The following is a 16488-nucleotide window of genomic DNA, read 5'->3' as shown; positions in this document are numbered from 1 at the left end:
CAACATATCTTCCAAAGTTTGAATAGTCCTCTCACTTTGTTCGTCATTTTGCGGATGGTAGGCTGTACTCATGTCCAGCCTAGTTCCTAGGGAACCTTGTAGCGACTGCCAGAACCTTGAAGTGAATCTACTATTTCCATCAGAGATAATGGATATGGGAACACCATGCAGTTATATGATCTCCCTAATGTAGGTTCTTGTTAGTTTCTCCATCTTGTCAGTTTCTTTGATAGGCAGGAAGTGTGCGGACTTTGTTAACCTGTCTACGATCAACCAAATGGTATCAAGACCACCCGTTGTCTTGGGCAACTTTATTATAAAGTCCATTGTGATTCACTCCCACTTATGTTCCGGTATCTTTGGTTGTTGTAATAAAACTGAGGGTTTTTGGTATTCGACCTTAACCTTGGCGCAAGTAAGACACTTACTCACGAAGGTAGCAATCTTTGCTTTCATGTTAGGCCACCGATATAACTTTTTGAGATCCAGAAACATCTTATCTGAACCTGGGTGGACGGAATATCGAGTGTTGTGCGCTTCGGTCATGACCAAGTCTCTGAAACCACCGTGCCTCGGTGTCCAGATCCGATCCACGAAATATAAGGCTCCGCCACCCTTGACTTCCAAGTTTTTATCCATCCCTCTTAGGGATTCACCCGCCACATTTTCAAGTTTCAAGGCTTCAAGTTGAGCCTCCTTAATTTGTGTCGACAAGTGTGAATGGATAGTAATAGTCAATGATTTGACTCTACGACCAGAGTATTCTTTCCGACTTAGGGCATCAGCCTCCTTAATTTGTGTGGACAAGTGTGAATGGATAACAAATTTTGCATTCATAGTCATTGATTAGCTCGACCCACCATCGTTGTCTTATATTGAGCTCCTTCTGGTCGAATATATGTTGAAGGCTCTTGTGGTCTGTAAAGATAGTGCTTTGTCTCTAGATTTACCACTGCTCCTAACTCAAGATCGTGTGTGGTGTAGTTGACTTTGTGTGTTTGTAGCTGTATTGAGGCATAACGATGACCTTACCTCGTCACATAAGAACACAACCAAGCCCTTGGTTGGATGCATCACAATAAACCATAAAGTCTTCTATCCTTTATGGGAGGGATAGTATCGGTGCGCTGCATAAGGCTCGCTTTAGCGTTTGAAACACTTTTTCTTGTTTCTCTTCCCAGTCAAAGACCACACCTTTCAAGGTCAATGTAGTAAGCGGTTTCGCGATCCTAGAGAAGTTCTGAATGAACCTGCGGTAGTAGCCAGCGAGGCCTAGAAATTGACGAATTTTTGTAGGCGTCTTCGGTGCTGACCATTTCTCAATGGCCTTTATTTTGGAAGGGTCCATGTGAATTCCCTCTTCACTAACAACGTGACCCAAGAATTCGACTCTTCGAATCCAAAATTCTCACTTAGAGAACTTCGCGTAGAGCTTCTTCGATCATAATGTTTCTAAGACTTGACGTAGATGTTGACTATGCTCATCCTTACTTCGAGAGTAGATAAGTATGTCATCGATAAATACAATGACGAACTGATCGAAGTAAGGATGTCACACCCTATTCATTAAGTCCATGAATATTGTGGGTGCATTGGTCAATCCGAATGGCATCACTACAAACTCGTAGTGTCCATAACAAGTTCGGAAGGCTGTTTTGGGAACATCCTCCTCTAGCACTCGTAACTGGTGATACTCGGATCTCAGATCAATCTTTGAAAAGTAATTCTCCCCTTGTAGTTGGTTGAACAAATCGTCTATGCGAGGTAGAGGGTAACGATTCTTGATGGTAAGCTTGTTCAGTTCTCTGTGCCGGGTTTGTCGCCATAGATAACTAGAGTTTCGTTAGACGGTAGATTAAGGCGAATGGCCTTTTCATAACACATGATGTCAGCACGATGAAGGCTCAACCAATCCATGTCGATAATGACTTTGAAACTTTTAATTAAGATAGGCATGAGGTCAATTGGAAATGAATGGCTATCTAGAGTTAGAGTACATCCTATGTATATACTGCTAGTGCTCTCAGTCTTTTCGTTATCCATTTCTATAGTGAACGGTTCTTTCAGTGCACGTGGTTTTTGTTTAAGTAAGTGAGCAAATTTATGGTTCATGAAACTCCTCTCCGCTCCACTATCAAACAATATGCATGTATAAGAGTTATCGAGGATAAACGTACCAGTGACCACTGTAGGGTCGGCTACTGCTTCCTCGTGACCTATAGCCAAAACTCATCCTACTCCACCCGTGTTCCCTGACTTCAGGCAGTTTCTTTTGTAGTGACCCACTTCGCCACATCCGTAGCAAGTCTGGCCCACACCAACGCCTGGGACTTGGTTAATTGGCCTAGACGGAGACTTGCAGAAATGGGTAGTGTGCCCCTTCCTGTTGCAGTTAATGCACTGCATTTCCCGGTAGGGTCCATTATGGTGGAAGTTGCACTTGGGCAAGCTTCCCGCATACTGCTTCATGGACACGGTAGCAGTAGGTTTTATCGCAACATGAACAGCCACGACCTGTTGCTTTTTGGTAGAGTTCTGCGCCGCTTTGTTCTTTTTGTTATCCTAAAACTTCCGCTTGTTGTCAGCGGCCTTAGATGGTTCTAGGATGACTAGGGTTGTTGTTGTTGAGGTGCGGACTCCATGATCAATGAGTCGTTGTGCCAATCGCTTGGCACTGTCGAAGGTAGTGGGGTTTGAAGCTAAGACATTCCCCTGAAATGGAGGCACTAGCCCCCAGATATACCTCTCAACTTTCTTTCCCTCAGTAGGAACCATTCCCGGACATAGTGCTACTAGATCGCTGAATCTGGCAGTGTAGGTAACTATGTCGGCGCCCTTCATGGTTAGACTCTAGAGTTCCTGTTCAAGTTTCCGAACCTCGCCCCTCAGGCAGTATTCTTCAATTATGAGCTCCTTCAGAGCTTCCCAACCCATAACATTAGCCACTATCAGGGTTAGCAACTTGACATGGCTATTCCACCACGTCATGGCTTTTTCTGTGAAGGTGCAAGCAACAAATTTAACTTTGCTCCCTTCTGGAAAGGAGCAGATCTCGAAGATCGACTCCATTTTCTCAAACCATTGCGAGAGGGAAATGATTCTACCAGTCCCGTTAAAGGTCCTGGGCTTGCAGTTGGTGAAGTCCTTATACGAGCACTCTCTAGAGTGCACTGGAGCATCACCTCGAGTGGAATGAATAGTTGTTCCACTTCTGCTAGTACCACTAGCACTAAATTGAGCTAAGGCTGCCAAAACAGCCGCAACCACTACAACTTGGATAGCTGCCAGATTGTATTGTGGAGGAGGTGGTGGTGGTTGAGTAGGATTTATCGGAGGATTACATCTCGGTGATCGGCGTGGAGTCATCTTTCAACTAAAAGTTCACAAAGATGATGATGATAGTAAGAATCAGTTGTGAGTATAATGAGAGTGGTTCATGGACTAAATCGCCATAGCCCAACAAAACAGATGAGAGTATGACTGAAATAGAGATCTAACTGTAGAAGGACGAAAGCACTTGGATAAAGATTTACCAAAAGATTAGATGTTTGTCAATAATATTCGCATTAATGTTGTAACAAGTTCGGGAAAAATGACCTAGAAGTAGGTCTTACATCAAACAAGAATAAGAAAATTTTGACAGAACTAAGACCTAATAGACAGAAAGCCCAAGATCTTAAAATAAGCGGGAAATTTAATGCTAGAGTCTATATATAGACCTAAATATATCCAAAAGGCAAAGTATAGTAGACTCTACTTATGACGAGAACCGCTCGGATGAGCCTTTGATTCTGCTTGATGACGTTCCATTTCCAACATACGCCTTTCGAACGTTGCCTAGCGTGCTCGAAGTTCCTTGACTTCAGCCTGGGTTGCTGTAAGTTCTCTCTGTAGGACCTCATTGTGGTCCAGAGCTCTTCCATGAGCAACTTGTAGATGGCGAATGCGGAATGTATTGACTCCCGCATCGACATCAACTTCCATGACTCGGTTAATGGCTGCCCTACCCTGTTCGTCATTTCTAGCAACCCTGCGAACCAGAATAGGCAGGATTTTGTCTGCTGAGCCTCCCTCACTCAGATTATAGAAGCTTCTGTCCCTGTTGTATGGTAAGGGCTGACCCTGCTCACGGCTCCACCTACCCAAGTTCTCAGCTCACGGAGGCATCGAGCCTTGAAAAGCCGGACGAGGGTTAGGATTTGGGATTGGAGCCACTAAGAGTATATCATTGACTTCTGGCTCGGAGTCATAATCTTCCGGGAAGTATTCTACGAAGTCATCATCCAATGGAATTACATGATTCTCTTCTGGCTCTGCATCGAGCCATCCAACATTACCTTGGTTGGGAAAGTACGGGTCGCCGAGGAGATGGAATCCAGCCATGTTATCTACACGAGAATATGGATGAAAGAAATAATTAATAGATGTACTACTTAAGATAATTATAGGATGATCCTTACCAGTTACTTCAATATTTGCGTAGTGCATACCAGTCATATGTAACCAAAACATGATAGACCTTCGAATAAGTGATCCTCACTCTAAGTCCACAACCAAAAAAGGAATAGGAAGTAAAGCAAAGATCACAAATTCTAAGTCTATGACACCCTAGTCACATATAACCTTAGCGTATCCACTCAACAACTATTGACCTACTAATAAAGACCTTTTAGTTCTCAAATAAGTAGTTATAGTAACACAAAATACTCCTATAGTATTTTAAGTTTATGTTCAATTCTAAAGTTTTCATTGTAGTAGTGTTGGTAACTTTTTAGACTTGTTGCAACACCGAAACCATTCCTAGGCACATGCTAATCACTTCTCGGAAAGATGTAGTTGATCAGGCTATATCACTCCCAAATCTGATTATATATCCCCAAGCCTACTTGTGCTGCCAACAACCGCAATACTTTTGTTCTGTTCTAGTATGACACTGATTTTAGTATGAATGCATGTATGTATACTTTGGGTAAATATTTTATTATTTAAAAGTATAAACTCTTGGTTAGAGTATTTTAATCCTAATGTGTTTATAGTTGTATATATTTTATGGGTTGATATACTCAATTCACTATAAACATAGCTTTTATACCAATTTACACACCCCCAAACCAGAACGGCAGAAACGTTCGGCGGCGGAGGAAGTCATGTACAGTATCATATCAATGCATAATAGTAAACAAGCAACAATATCATCCATTGCATTAATAATATAATTTAATACAAGTGTGTTCTGTGTATAGTTTGAAAGACACCAAAATATGAATCAAAATAAAAGATGAGTCTCGAATGTGCTCCGTCTTCTCAAAACCTGGTCCAATGTACCTGTCTGCTGGTGACCTGAGAATACAAGTTATTTTGAAATAGTAGATCAACATTAAAGTTGGTGAGTTCATAAGTATTTTAGTGTCAAATGTTTGTATAAATTTGATGAAACTGTTTGTAAATGTTTGATGTAAATGTTTGTATCTCCTAGAAAATCCTATATTTTCTACTTATAATGAAATGTAGTCTTCTACCAAGACCCGACTGTTCTGTATGTTTTTTTTTTCTTTTGTAAAAGTGAGTGTTTTTCCCAAGTATGACTATCATTACCAAAAATATAGTTTACATTATCGTTTATGTGAGAAGATCACAATATGAATGTAATGGGAAAATAAAGATGTACTGTAGTATTGTATATAGTAACTACCATTGTACTAACTACCTTAAACCAATTGTTTAATTAAGGTAAAATGTGATGAGATTATAACCATACTTGATTGACTAGTAAAACACGACGATCAAAGACGTCGAAATGGTATGACATTCATCACCCATAGACCTGTAGGTCCCACTGTAGCTAGCATCAAGGTGTAGGATGGTCAATCGCGTATAGATCTATACACAAATTCACGCTCTCCTTCCATGAGACTTTGGTTACAAAACGTGACACATCAGTACATTGTCGTGCCATGAAGTAGTGGCTCGCATTAATGTTATAGTGTTATTGTGTTTGTATAGTATGTTCTCTCTGTTCTAGTGTATAGTATGTTCATCCCTGTTTCTCATTATAGTATGTTATTTCTGTTTCTCGTTATAGTATGTTTGAACTGAATCATGTATGAACTGACTCTTGTATGTTTCATTGTTCTAGAAATAGTGAGTAGTAATCCTCTAAACTATATTTATTATAGTTTACTAGTAATGTTGTTTGAATAACTAAACATGTTTGTACACCTTTGCTACCCAAAGGTATTGAAATGATGTAAGAACTTTTATATCTATACACATATACATAATATATAACTAAGATCCAAACGACACTCGGACAAACAACCGATACCCTAAGTCCACAACCAAACAAGGAACATGAAATAAAGCGAGCTATCAGTCCTAAGCCCTTTCAACCTTATTTATATAACTATATCTATATAGACGTGATTTTGACAATATATAAGTTTAAAAGAGTTTGATAAAGAGTTTAGAATATAAAAGAGTTTTAACCATTTGAATGGTTATAGATGACTTGATGTCAGTTTACAAAAATGATTTGAAATAGTTTGTTTGATAACACAGTTTTGAAGTATAAGAAATCCTCTTGTTTGATAGTTATAAATCACATGTGATTGATACTATAACCTTAATGTTTTCTACTTGTATTCCCCCCATAAAAGCATTTAAAATCATTTAAAAGATAATTTTAGGGGTATGAACTCACCTATAATGAGTGATTCAAATGAAAGATCGATATAGGATGTTAAGTGTCAAGTGAAGTCTCGAGCACAAACGGATCCTATTAAGCATATAATGACACATATATGTATATAATTAGTGTATATAAAAACTAATCATGATAGGGAACAACCTTAGGGACTAGGAAACACTTGGAATGAAGTGTTACAATCACAGATTGCACAAAAGGTGTTTACGGCCACACAATAGTGTGTTTACGGCCTAGATGTGTTCTTGGCCAATGAGTTTACGACCAACACATGAAATAGATAGGGTTTACAGCCAAGACTTGAAAGGGTTCACGACCATGATGTAAATCAAGAAGGGTTTACGGCCATACAAGGGTTTACGACCGTAAACTCTTGATGGTCTTGCTAAAAATGGTTGTTTCTTGGATGCTAATCAAGAGCTTCTAATGAATATCAAGTATATGGAAAGGATACTTATGATTTGGAAGCTAGAAAGGGTGATTACGGCCCAAAGAAACTAGTGTGTGTTCTTGAAGATCTAACCCCAAAAAGAGATGAATTCACGGATGATATCATGGGGTTTTACTAGATCAAGAAGGATATCAACTAATAAATGAAAGAATCACTTACAAATTTAATGAGAAATTGAAGTGTTCTTGATGATACTTGAGAGAGAATTGAGTGTTCTTGACTTGGAAGTGTGAGAAGTGAAGAAAAATGAAGGAATATCATACTTAAGAGGCTAGTTCACGGGCAAACAAGAGTTTACGGCCGTAAGCTCCATGTGATGGGGTCTTCCGACTTGAATGCAACTCAGTGAACTTTAGTAGTACTTTCTAACACCCAATCCTTGAATGTACTAGGCTTAGAACACTCAAACAGACCCTAAACAATGCTAAAAGATAGTAGAAACAAGTCTGGCTTTTGATTGAATTGAATGATTTTACAAGATAGAAATTTCGGGTTGTTACAGATGTAGAGAAAATAAAAAGCGTAGGAAAAATAAATATAAAATTACCACTTAATGTTAAAGATATATATTTCTTAATTTAACCAACTAAGACATTTTCTTAACATTAAAAAAAAAACAACCAAATATAGTTGAACCATTAAATTTTTTATACATTAAGTCCATTAAGTAAAAAAGAAACAACACCTTAATGATTAACCATTAAGAGATTAAGAGGTTGTCTTCCCTCGGTGATGAGAATATAGTATTTAATGAGTGAAGTTCACACATGAGGTCCAATGTTTAAACCATAAAACATCCAAAATATTGCTAGTGTTTCATGATTGACCACTCGTAGGCCTTGTGGCGGATTGATGCAAGCTACTAAGATGGTTTTGTGGTTGTCTTTTAATAAAACCATTAAGAGATTAAGAGGCTTATTAAACAATCCATGATCACCGATATATCATAACATATCCACTTGATCTTACATAATTCTGGTAAACTTTTGTTGAATAATTATATATTTTATGTAATCATTTGTTGAATAACTTATCCAATAATGAGCTTGATTCTAGTTTAATTTAATTAAAGTACAATTATAAATCATGATTCCATAACTTAACGTATATTTACTATTAAAAAATAGGATTATTATTTATAACTTATTTTATCATTACCATACTTAAATAAACAAACAAAAAAAATACCACAAATGATTTTTCCTCTTGTAATATATCATTTTAGTTGCAGGTTTGTGTAATTTATCTCCTGTAACAAATAAAATGAAATAAAATCAGTGTTGTCTTTTAAACGAAAGTTTGCGTTATATATAGATATAGATATCTTCTAGTTTAATAAGTGATAACTTATATTTATGGTACAATGCTAGATGTGGGCAAAATAACACTTTGGGTCGGAAATCCGGTATTTGATCTAGAACAGGCTCCGACAAAGAATGGTTAATAAAACCGAATTGAATCTGCCAGTTTGATATCGAATTACGGATATAACTTATAGACATAAAACTTGATTGGAACCAAATTTACGAAAACCGGTTCAAAAACTGGCTTAGATCCTATAAAAATCCGATATTTTATGTAGTATAAAAATGCGTTTTGATATATTACTTCTGAAGTTATTCTTGAAGGGTTCTCAAGAAAGGTTTTGACCCTTTAAAATATAGAGGATGCTAGAGAAACAACTTTTATAGCGTTAAAAACATTATAATACACTTTTGATCCCTTAAACAATCCAAAATTGTCAACAACATCTGCGCGAAGGCAAAACGATGAGCTTTGTTTATTGAGCCATGTCTGTTCAACAATAAAAATTTCATTAATTTCGGACACATTCATGTTCAGTAAAATGCGGCAAAATTGATGAAAATATATGGGTTTTTTTTTTTTTTTTTTTTTTTTTTTTTTTTTTTTTTTTTTCAATCCGGTTTAGATCCAAGAGCAAGAGGCCAAAACTGGTTTCAATCTGATCCACTTTCACTCAAATCCGGTTTGTGCATTGTAACATATCTATGATTTTCAATTTTCTCCCACAATAAAAACATATTTATAATTTTCTAGTAATTTAAAACATATGAAACCTGTTGGGCCCCTTACCCTTCTACAATTTTTTTGTTTTGAATATTCAGAAATGTTGCCATGATATTCTATTTGTCGATTTTGTTTTCACATGCATTAGTCATGGACATTTTCATTTATCTTAAAATTCAATCAAACTTTTTTTTTTTATAACAATATGCAAGCCGAAAAAATATAAAATCTAAATTAAAATCCTCAATTGTTTATTAAGCCTAACTCGAAAAAAAAAACACATAGTTCAAAAAAAATATAAAACCTTTAACAGTGTTCACAACTAAGCTTCTTATAATTCAAAACCAAGAAACGACACAACCAATATTATATACATGGAGAAGTTATAAGCTACTAATACATAACTTTTCAATAATCAAAACTTCGTATTCATATTGTAACACATATTTCACTTATAATTTGGACAATTGATTCCAAAATATTTATTCCTCAATTGAAATCGAAGTACATTGGAACAAGACCAACGATATGGAAAATATACTTTGTAATTTCTATATTGATTGGTCACGAAAAAATATCAATAACATTCATAATCACATATTTTCAAAACAAAAAACAAATAAAATAGAAAAATCTTAAACAACATGAATAAGATGATCAAATGATGTCCTACAAATTGGACAAGTTCTTCTATGAACCAACCATAGATCAATACAACGGCTATGGAACACATGATCACAACTTGGAAATCTTTTGCATACCTCAAACTCTTTAAAATCATCCAAACATATTGCACAACTTAATGATTCTTCTTCATCTCCTTGGTTGATTTTGTGACTAAAACTTTGTAACTTTTGTAACTCTTCTACAGATAAACCAGGGGTAGATTTGTCATTTTCACGGGATTCGACTCTAAAAACTTCGGATTTGGCAATGAAGCCGATGACTGCATAACAAATCATCAAGTAGAGTGTGACAATGGAGATTAAGCAAAGGAGGGAGATGGGAGGAGGGGGAAACACCATTGTTGAGAAATAGAAAGAAGAAATGAAAAAAGGGTGTGTTTTGAATATTAATTGGAAAGATGGAGTTGTTAGAAGAATAAAATTGTTTAAAAAATTTGGAAATGTTGATTGGGTTGGAGGGCATCGGGTTGACTTTATTAAATGGTTAGCTTCAACAACAAATAATGGATGAACCTGCAGGAGACTAATTCAATGATTGAATGCAAATCATGAGTTTATGTTTATGAAAATAAATACTACCAAATAAAATAATATATATTTAAAAAATAAAAACACACGAGTTGAAAAAACTCATCTTTGTATTTATAGGAGAGAATAAGATGAAAAATATATTAAAAGGAAACGGCAAATCCTAACCCCGACATTTTTGGGAAGTGTTAAAAATATTTGAATCCAAAAATTCAACATGTATTAATCTGAAATGAATTGCATATCAGGATACATATACTGGTATTTCAAAATTTCAAATATTGTAATTATCGAAAATCCAATATATATACTTATGATTTTCAAATTTGCAACTTTTTCGAGATTATTTTTATATTGTTAGTATTTTAAATAGGTATGTTCAGCTTTAGGTATTAACTTTTGGGGGAAAATCTCAAATTAAGGAAAAAACTTTATTTCCAAACGAACTTAAAACTTTTATTTTAAACAAAAAAGACTTATAATCCAAAAGTTATTTCAAGTAGTTTTTGAGAGTTTTTATTTTTTATGCTTTATATTACTAAATGTGTGACTCATATATTACATGAGTTAATTTTATATATATATATATATATATATATATATATAATGTTAAAATTTTGAGAATTTTGAATTTATAAGAAAATAAAAAAAATAATATGAATTATTGTAATTGAAATGTTTTTTATCTTTTAAATTTAAACAAATAATTTAAATAAATAAACAAAATAACTAATTAACTTTAATTTGAAATTTTTGAAATTAGAAGATAAGTTTATTAATGAAATTGATATCTATTTATTACTACATTTATTGCATATTATATTAAATATAATTTAATAAAATAGAAAAACTCATAAAATGACATATAAAAAAAATTAATTCAAAATAACTACGAATAAGATTGTAACATATGATAAAAAATCATTTATTAGAGTAGATTTAAAGAATTCAAAAGCTTAGAGCTAATTTTTAGGAACACTTCTACACAATTATAAACCAAGTAATCAACTAGTTTTATCACACTCAAATCCTTAAAAAACTAAAGAGAGGCGCTTAATGGAGATACATCACCAATGGTTTTCTATTTGGCTTTCTAATATAAAAATTTTAATGTAAAAGACAATCATAGTTCTGTAGGTTGAAATTTCAATAAAACTTTTTAGGTTTATATGTGATGATGATAACAATTCCTTCTTTCCTCAACTCTTTAATCACCCCTAAGCTGTTGAGGCGATGGAAACATTTCATCAAGCAGTTGGCAAGACAATAAATATAGGTGACAAACATCAACCTTTTGAGCTTTTCTTAAACTCGAAGTAATGTTCCAATCATGAGAAAAAATAAATATTAATTTATTTTATCAAAAAAAAAAAATCCTCAAATACAACTCCCATATTACCTTACCCAAGCCATATCTTATTCAGAAATTAAAAAGATAAAACAATTATTCCATCATTTAAAAATGGCAAGATTTATGCTTGTACAGTACAACACGTCTCATGCAATTACCCAAAAATAAAAAAAAAAAAAAAAAAAAAAAAAAGTTTATATCTTGGGCAGAAGAGTAGTGGGTTCTGAAGGCACATCTGCACTTGCCTGCAAAAAGCCACGTGTACAAAAAAAAAATCTCATTGAGTGAGTTGTTTATTATTATATATATTAAAAAAAAAAAAAAAATAGAAAGAAAATAAAAGAAATGAAAGTAGGCACCTTGAGGTATTTTGTTAGCATTTTGGTGGTACTGAAATTGAAGCCCTCGACTGATTCTCCTTTCTTACGGGATGCATGAAGTTGCTTTCTCACTTGGGATGCAAGCGACTGTGTAGTAATTTTATTCAAATAAAATAACTTCATTTTTATTTCTTTTATTGAAAAAAAAAAAAGGAATTTACCTTTCCTAATTCGACTCCCCATTGATCAAAAGAATTGATGCCCCAAATGAAACCTTCCACAGCAATTCTGTGCTCATACATAGCTAGCAACTAAAAAAAGATATATTTTGTAAGATGATGTCAGCAAAATAAATGAATATTTTCAAAAAAAAAAAAAAGAAAAAAACTAAACCTGTCCAATTCTATAAGCATCCAATGATGGAAGCAGAAGGCTAAGGGAGGGCCTATTCCCAGTAAATGTCTGTCAACAAAAAATTGAAATTAGTATTTTTTTTTTTTTTTGAATTAAAAAAACAAATTTAAATATGAAGTAGGAAGCCACCTTGTGAGGAACAAGATGAGATGCAACATTCTCACTTCGCAATTGTTCAGGGGTCTGGAAAGAAGAGAAAATTACATTAAAATGAGTAGAAAAACTTATATTATTTAAAAAAACGTGAAAAGTAGATTGATTACCTTTCCATAAGCAAGAGCATCAGGTTGTGCAAAAAAGTTTGACATGAGTTCATCATGGTTATTTACCACTTCATCTGAATACCAAATTTTCACATTATATATAAAAATGAGATGAGACAAAAAAAATAAATAAATAAAGTGAAGTTAAACTAGAGAGGAAAGGGATTGGTACCTCTAAGGTAGACAGGTTGCTGACTCTTGACAATACCAATGAAGTCACAAGGAATAACACGCCCCTGAAGGGTAAATTAGACTTTTTATTAGCCAGATAGATAGAAAAACAAAAAAGTTAGTTAGTTAGTTAGTTACCTGATGAATTAGTTGATAAAAACTATGTTGACCATTTGTTCCTGGCTCACCAAAATCAATTTCACCAGCTTCAAAAGGAAGGCTTACACCATCTATGGATACTCCTTTCCCATTACTCTCCATACTAACCTATAAAATTAAATTATTATAATAATAATAATTCAAATGTTTACAGAACTTAAATAATAATGTTAATAATAATAAATATATACCTGTTGAATGTGTGGAGCAAGCTTCTCGAGAGCTTGAGTGTAGGGTAGAATAGCCTAGGGAAAATAATGCTAAATGAGGAATTTAACAAAGAGTAAATTACCAAAATACCCTCTCAGGTGAATAAACTCACTCTTGCAGGATATCCAAGAAAAGAAACGTTCCATACACTCAACAAACCTAGAAGCACCTGAAATACAAGAAAAAAATATATATATATTGTTCATGTCTTTTTAATATTTATTTTTACTTCTTAATATGAATACTAAATTAACCAAAGTATAAAAATGTGGATACTGTATAACGAAAATTACATTACACGAGAGGGTAAAATGGGAATATGACTATATGAAGAGTATCACATACAGGTATGTTTTTCTCAAAAGGAGCAGATTGAAATTGCTGATCAATGCTTCTAGCACCTTTGAGAAATCTATAAATAAGGGAAAAAAGTCTTGTTAATAATAATAATAATTAAAAAAAAAAAAGTGAAGAGAAAATTTAATGTATTTTAGTGAGAGAAAGATGAAGTTCTAGTGTTATTGTACTTTTCAACAACTGGAAAACCGTATTGGAGAGATAAAGGTAACACTCCAACAGCACTGCAAACTGAAATTAATAAAAAAGAAAAATCACATAAAAACATTTCAAAAAATGAAAAAATGGGTTCTTTTTTATTTATGAATTATTGTAATAAAAAGACTATCTTGTCCTTACCACTGTATCTCCCTCCTACCCAATCCCAGAATGCAAAAGCATTATTAGGATCAATCCCAAATTTCTCCACAAGCTGCATCAAAGAAAAACATATAAAAAAAATTAGAATTATGAATTATACTTTTAATAATTTATGAGTTGCAATTGATAAAAAGGAAAAAAAAGAACCTTAAGATTTGTGCTAACAGCAACCATATGTTTTGAAACAGCTTGTGGCCTTAAACAACAAAGAAAATGAAACCATGTTGTGTAAGAGAACATAAAGAGTAAGGGTATAATAGGAAGAAAAAAAATTGGTGTAGTTACCCTAAAGAAGATGAGATCCATTCCCTTAATGTCCTTGCATTAAGCATAGTCTCAGCTGTAGTAAAAGTCTTGGAAACTACAACAACTGCAGTTGTAGAAGAAAATAACATTAATTATATAAAAAAAAATATATGTTGTTTGAAATAAATTGAATTACAAAAAAAAATATGAACCTAAAGTTGTCTCGGGATCCAAGCCTGTAATATTTCTGGCAACATCTACTGGATCAACATTTGCAAGACTGCAGAAAATAAAAAGATAAAACGAATTAAAAGCATTTCAATAATCATAAATTTATAACAAATTTCATGGATTTTGTAAGACTATGTGAACTTTATTATAAAATATGTATACTTACAAGCGAAGTTGGCGTCCTCCAGCTGATTTACTAGCCTCTGGATCTGTTATTTAACAAAACAAATTATAATAATAAGTTTTTTTATTTTTATTTTTATTCTATACAAAAAGAAGATTAATTAATATTAGAATAAGAAGATGGAGTTGAAGAAAGTGACCAGTTTGAAGAGCAGTGTGCACAAACAATGGACCAAGAAAGCTTCCACCAATACCAATAGCAATCACATTTGTAAGTGGTTTCCCTGTGGCTCCAACCTAATAAGAATTAGAAAAGAATTATTTATTATATATAATTAATAAATAAAGATAAAGATAAAGATTAGCATTTAAGATGGATGATTTTACCCAAGAACCATTGCGAACTTTATCAGAAAACTCTTTAATTTTGTCAAGAACTTGCCAAACATCAGGCACAACATTTTTTCCATCACTGTTTATAGTTGTGTCCTTTGATGCACGAAGAGCTACATGAAGCACAGACCTGTTTTCTGTGCTGTTTATCTGCAGTAATCACATTTGTATCAGAAGGGTAAAATAGTCAATCCACAAGTTACTTCCAAATAAATTTACAGGTTTACTTACATGCTCCCCATTGAACATACTAGTGATCTTTTCTTTGAGATGTGCTGCCTGCATTAGGAAAAAAGAGATGATCAGAAAATACTGTACTTCTGTTTTTGTTCTTTGGAGGCTCAAGCTCATAATTCACTTGATTTGTAATTTCTGTATTTTATAGAATGATGATATTACTATAATATTCTCAATTAAGAGAAAGAAAGAGCAACCTACCTCAGCAAGTTTAAAGAGCTTAGACATTGTATCAAGAGTGGCACATTGTCGTGAATAATCCAGAAATATGTCATCAAATTCTCTGCATAAACCCCAATTGAAAAGAACTCATTAGCCTCTTAGCTCAAAAAGTTGATAATCAATGTAAAACGACATAGTTATAAAGAGCAGATTGAGTAATTTACAGCTAGAGATTGTAACAATTCTTCGAAGTATTCAGGTTTATAAGGAAAGAAGCCAATAAACTTAAAAGAAATGAATATGTGGTGCTAGTTCATAAGAGGCTTAAGCTATCTTACAGCATCATTGACTTGCATCGGTCATTGTCAGACATCAAATCACGTAAATGCGTCTTGTTAATGTCCGCAACATGTGCCTGTAGGTAAGAAAGTGTCACATCATCAATTAACAGGCTTAGCAATGAATACATGCAATTGTTCAAATAGACGAATTGTAATCACCTTCAGGTCCTTCCATGGTGCAGTGTCAGAGATTAAAGTCGCCATCTGCAAAGATTTTCAAGCAAAAAAAATATATTTCCACAGAACAACGGTTAATGAGATTACTAAAACCTATAAAATCGCATATCCTGATTTATGAAGTAAATATGACGACAGATAAGACGATGTCGATTTCGATTTCGATTACGATTACGATTACCATTACGATTGCAATATTGCTTTGATGTAAGCTTAGTTTCTCGATAATCAGATGAGAAATTAGATATTCAGAAAAAGAAATTTCACCATTTATCAACCAATGCCAAAAGGCGAATTTTCATTTTCTGTGTATTTGATTAACTGGAAATAATTGAAAAGAAAAGCGACGGAAAGATCAAGGACTGAAAATGAGTAAGGGGATTAGAAAGATAACAATACCTGGAGATGATTGAAGAAGAATTACGAAGAACAAATCGTTAAAAAAGGGCGAATATATGTGTTGAAATCTGATGAGTTTTGTATAAAGCAGTATGAGTTCCTTGAGAGATAGAAGCGGTGGCGATCGTAAATAAAAGAATATGCCGTGGATCAGGCCATTCTTTTTCTATGGACGGCG

The 16488-nt window shown here is 33.9% G+C and overlaps 1 protein-coding gene across 2 annotated transcripts; it reads right to left on the bottom strand.

The window, feature by feature from the left end:
• Positions 1-11791: 11791 nt before the first annotated feature.
• LOC145043224 (Sugar isomerase (SIS) family protein) lies at positions 11792-16488 on the bottom strand. Of its 2 annotated transcripts, XM_078991804.1 has the most exons (24): positions 16311-16488; positions 15894-15938; positions 15732-15808; positions 15433-15514; positions 15226-15273; positions 14989-15144; positions 14802-14898; positions 14645-14687; positions 14460-14527; positions 14287-14371; positions 14149-14197; positions 13981-14053; positions 13812-13872; positions 13630-13696; positions 13397-13453; positions 13266-13319; positions 13054-13182; positions 12917-12980; positions 12745-12818; positions 12611-12664; positions 12461-12529; positions 12289-12378; positions 12107-12214; positions 11792-11992 (listed from the first exon to the last, which is right to left on the bottom strand). In XM_078991804.1, exons 2-24 carry the CDS (start codon positions 15936-15938, stop codon positions 11942-11944), a joined length of 1701 nt encoding a protein of 566 aa, XP_078847930.1. In that variant the 5' UTR covers positions 16311-16488; the 3' UTR covers positions 11792-11941. The 2 variants fall into 2 exon arrangements, with proteins under 2 accessions (XP_078847930.1, XP_078847931.1); XM_078991805.1 differs by lacking the exons at positions 15732-15808; positions 15894-15938; positions 16311-16488 and adding an exon at positions 15618-15636.

Source organism: Lactuca saligna, chromosome 4 (genome assembly GCF_052625555.1).
Source record: "Lactuca saligna cultivar CGN05327 chromosome 4, ASM5262555v1, whole genome shotgun sequence".
NCBI classification, from domain to species: domain Eukaryota; kingdom Viridiplantae; phylum Streptophyta; class Magnoliopsida; order Asterales; family Asteraceae; genus Lactuca; species Lactuca saligna.
Note: the sequence above shows the minus strand (reverse complement) of the source record. Positions and strands in the feature narration are given on the sequence as shown.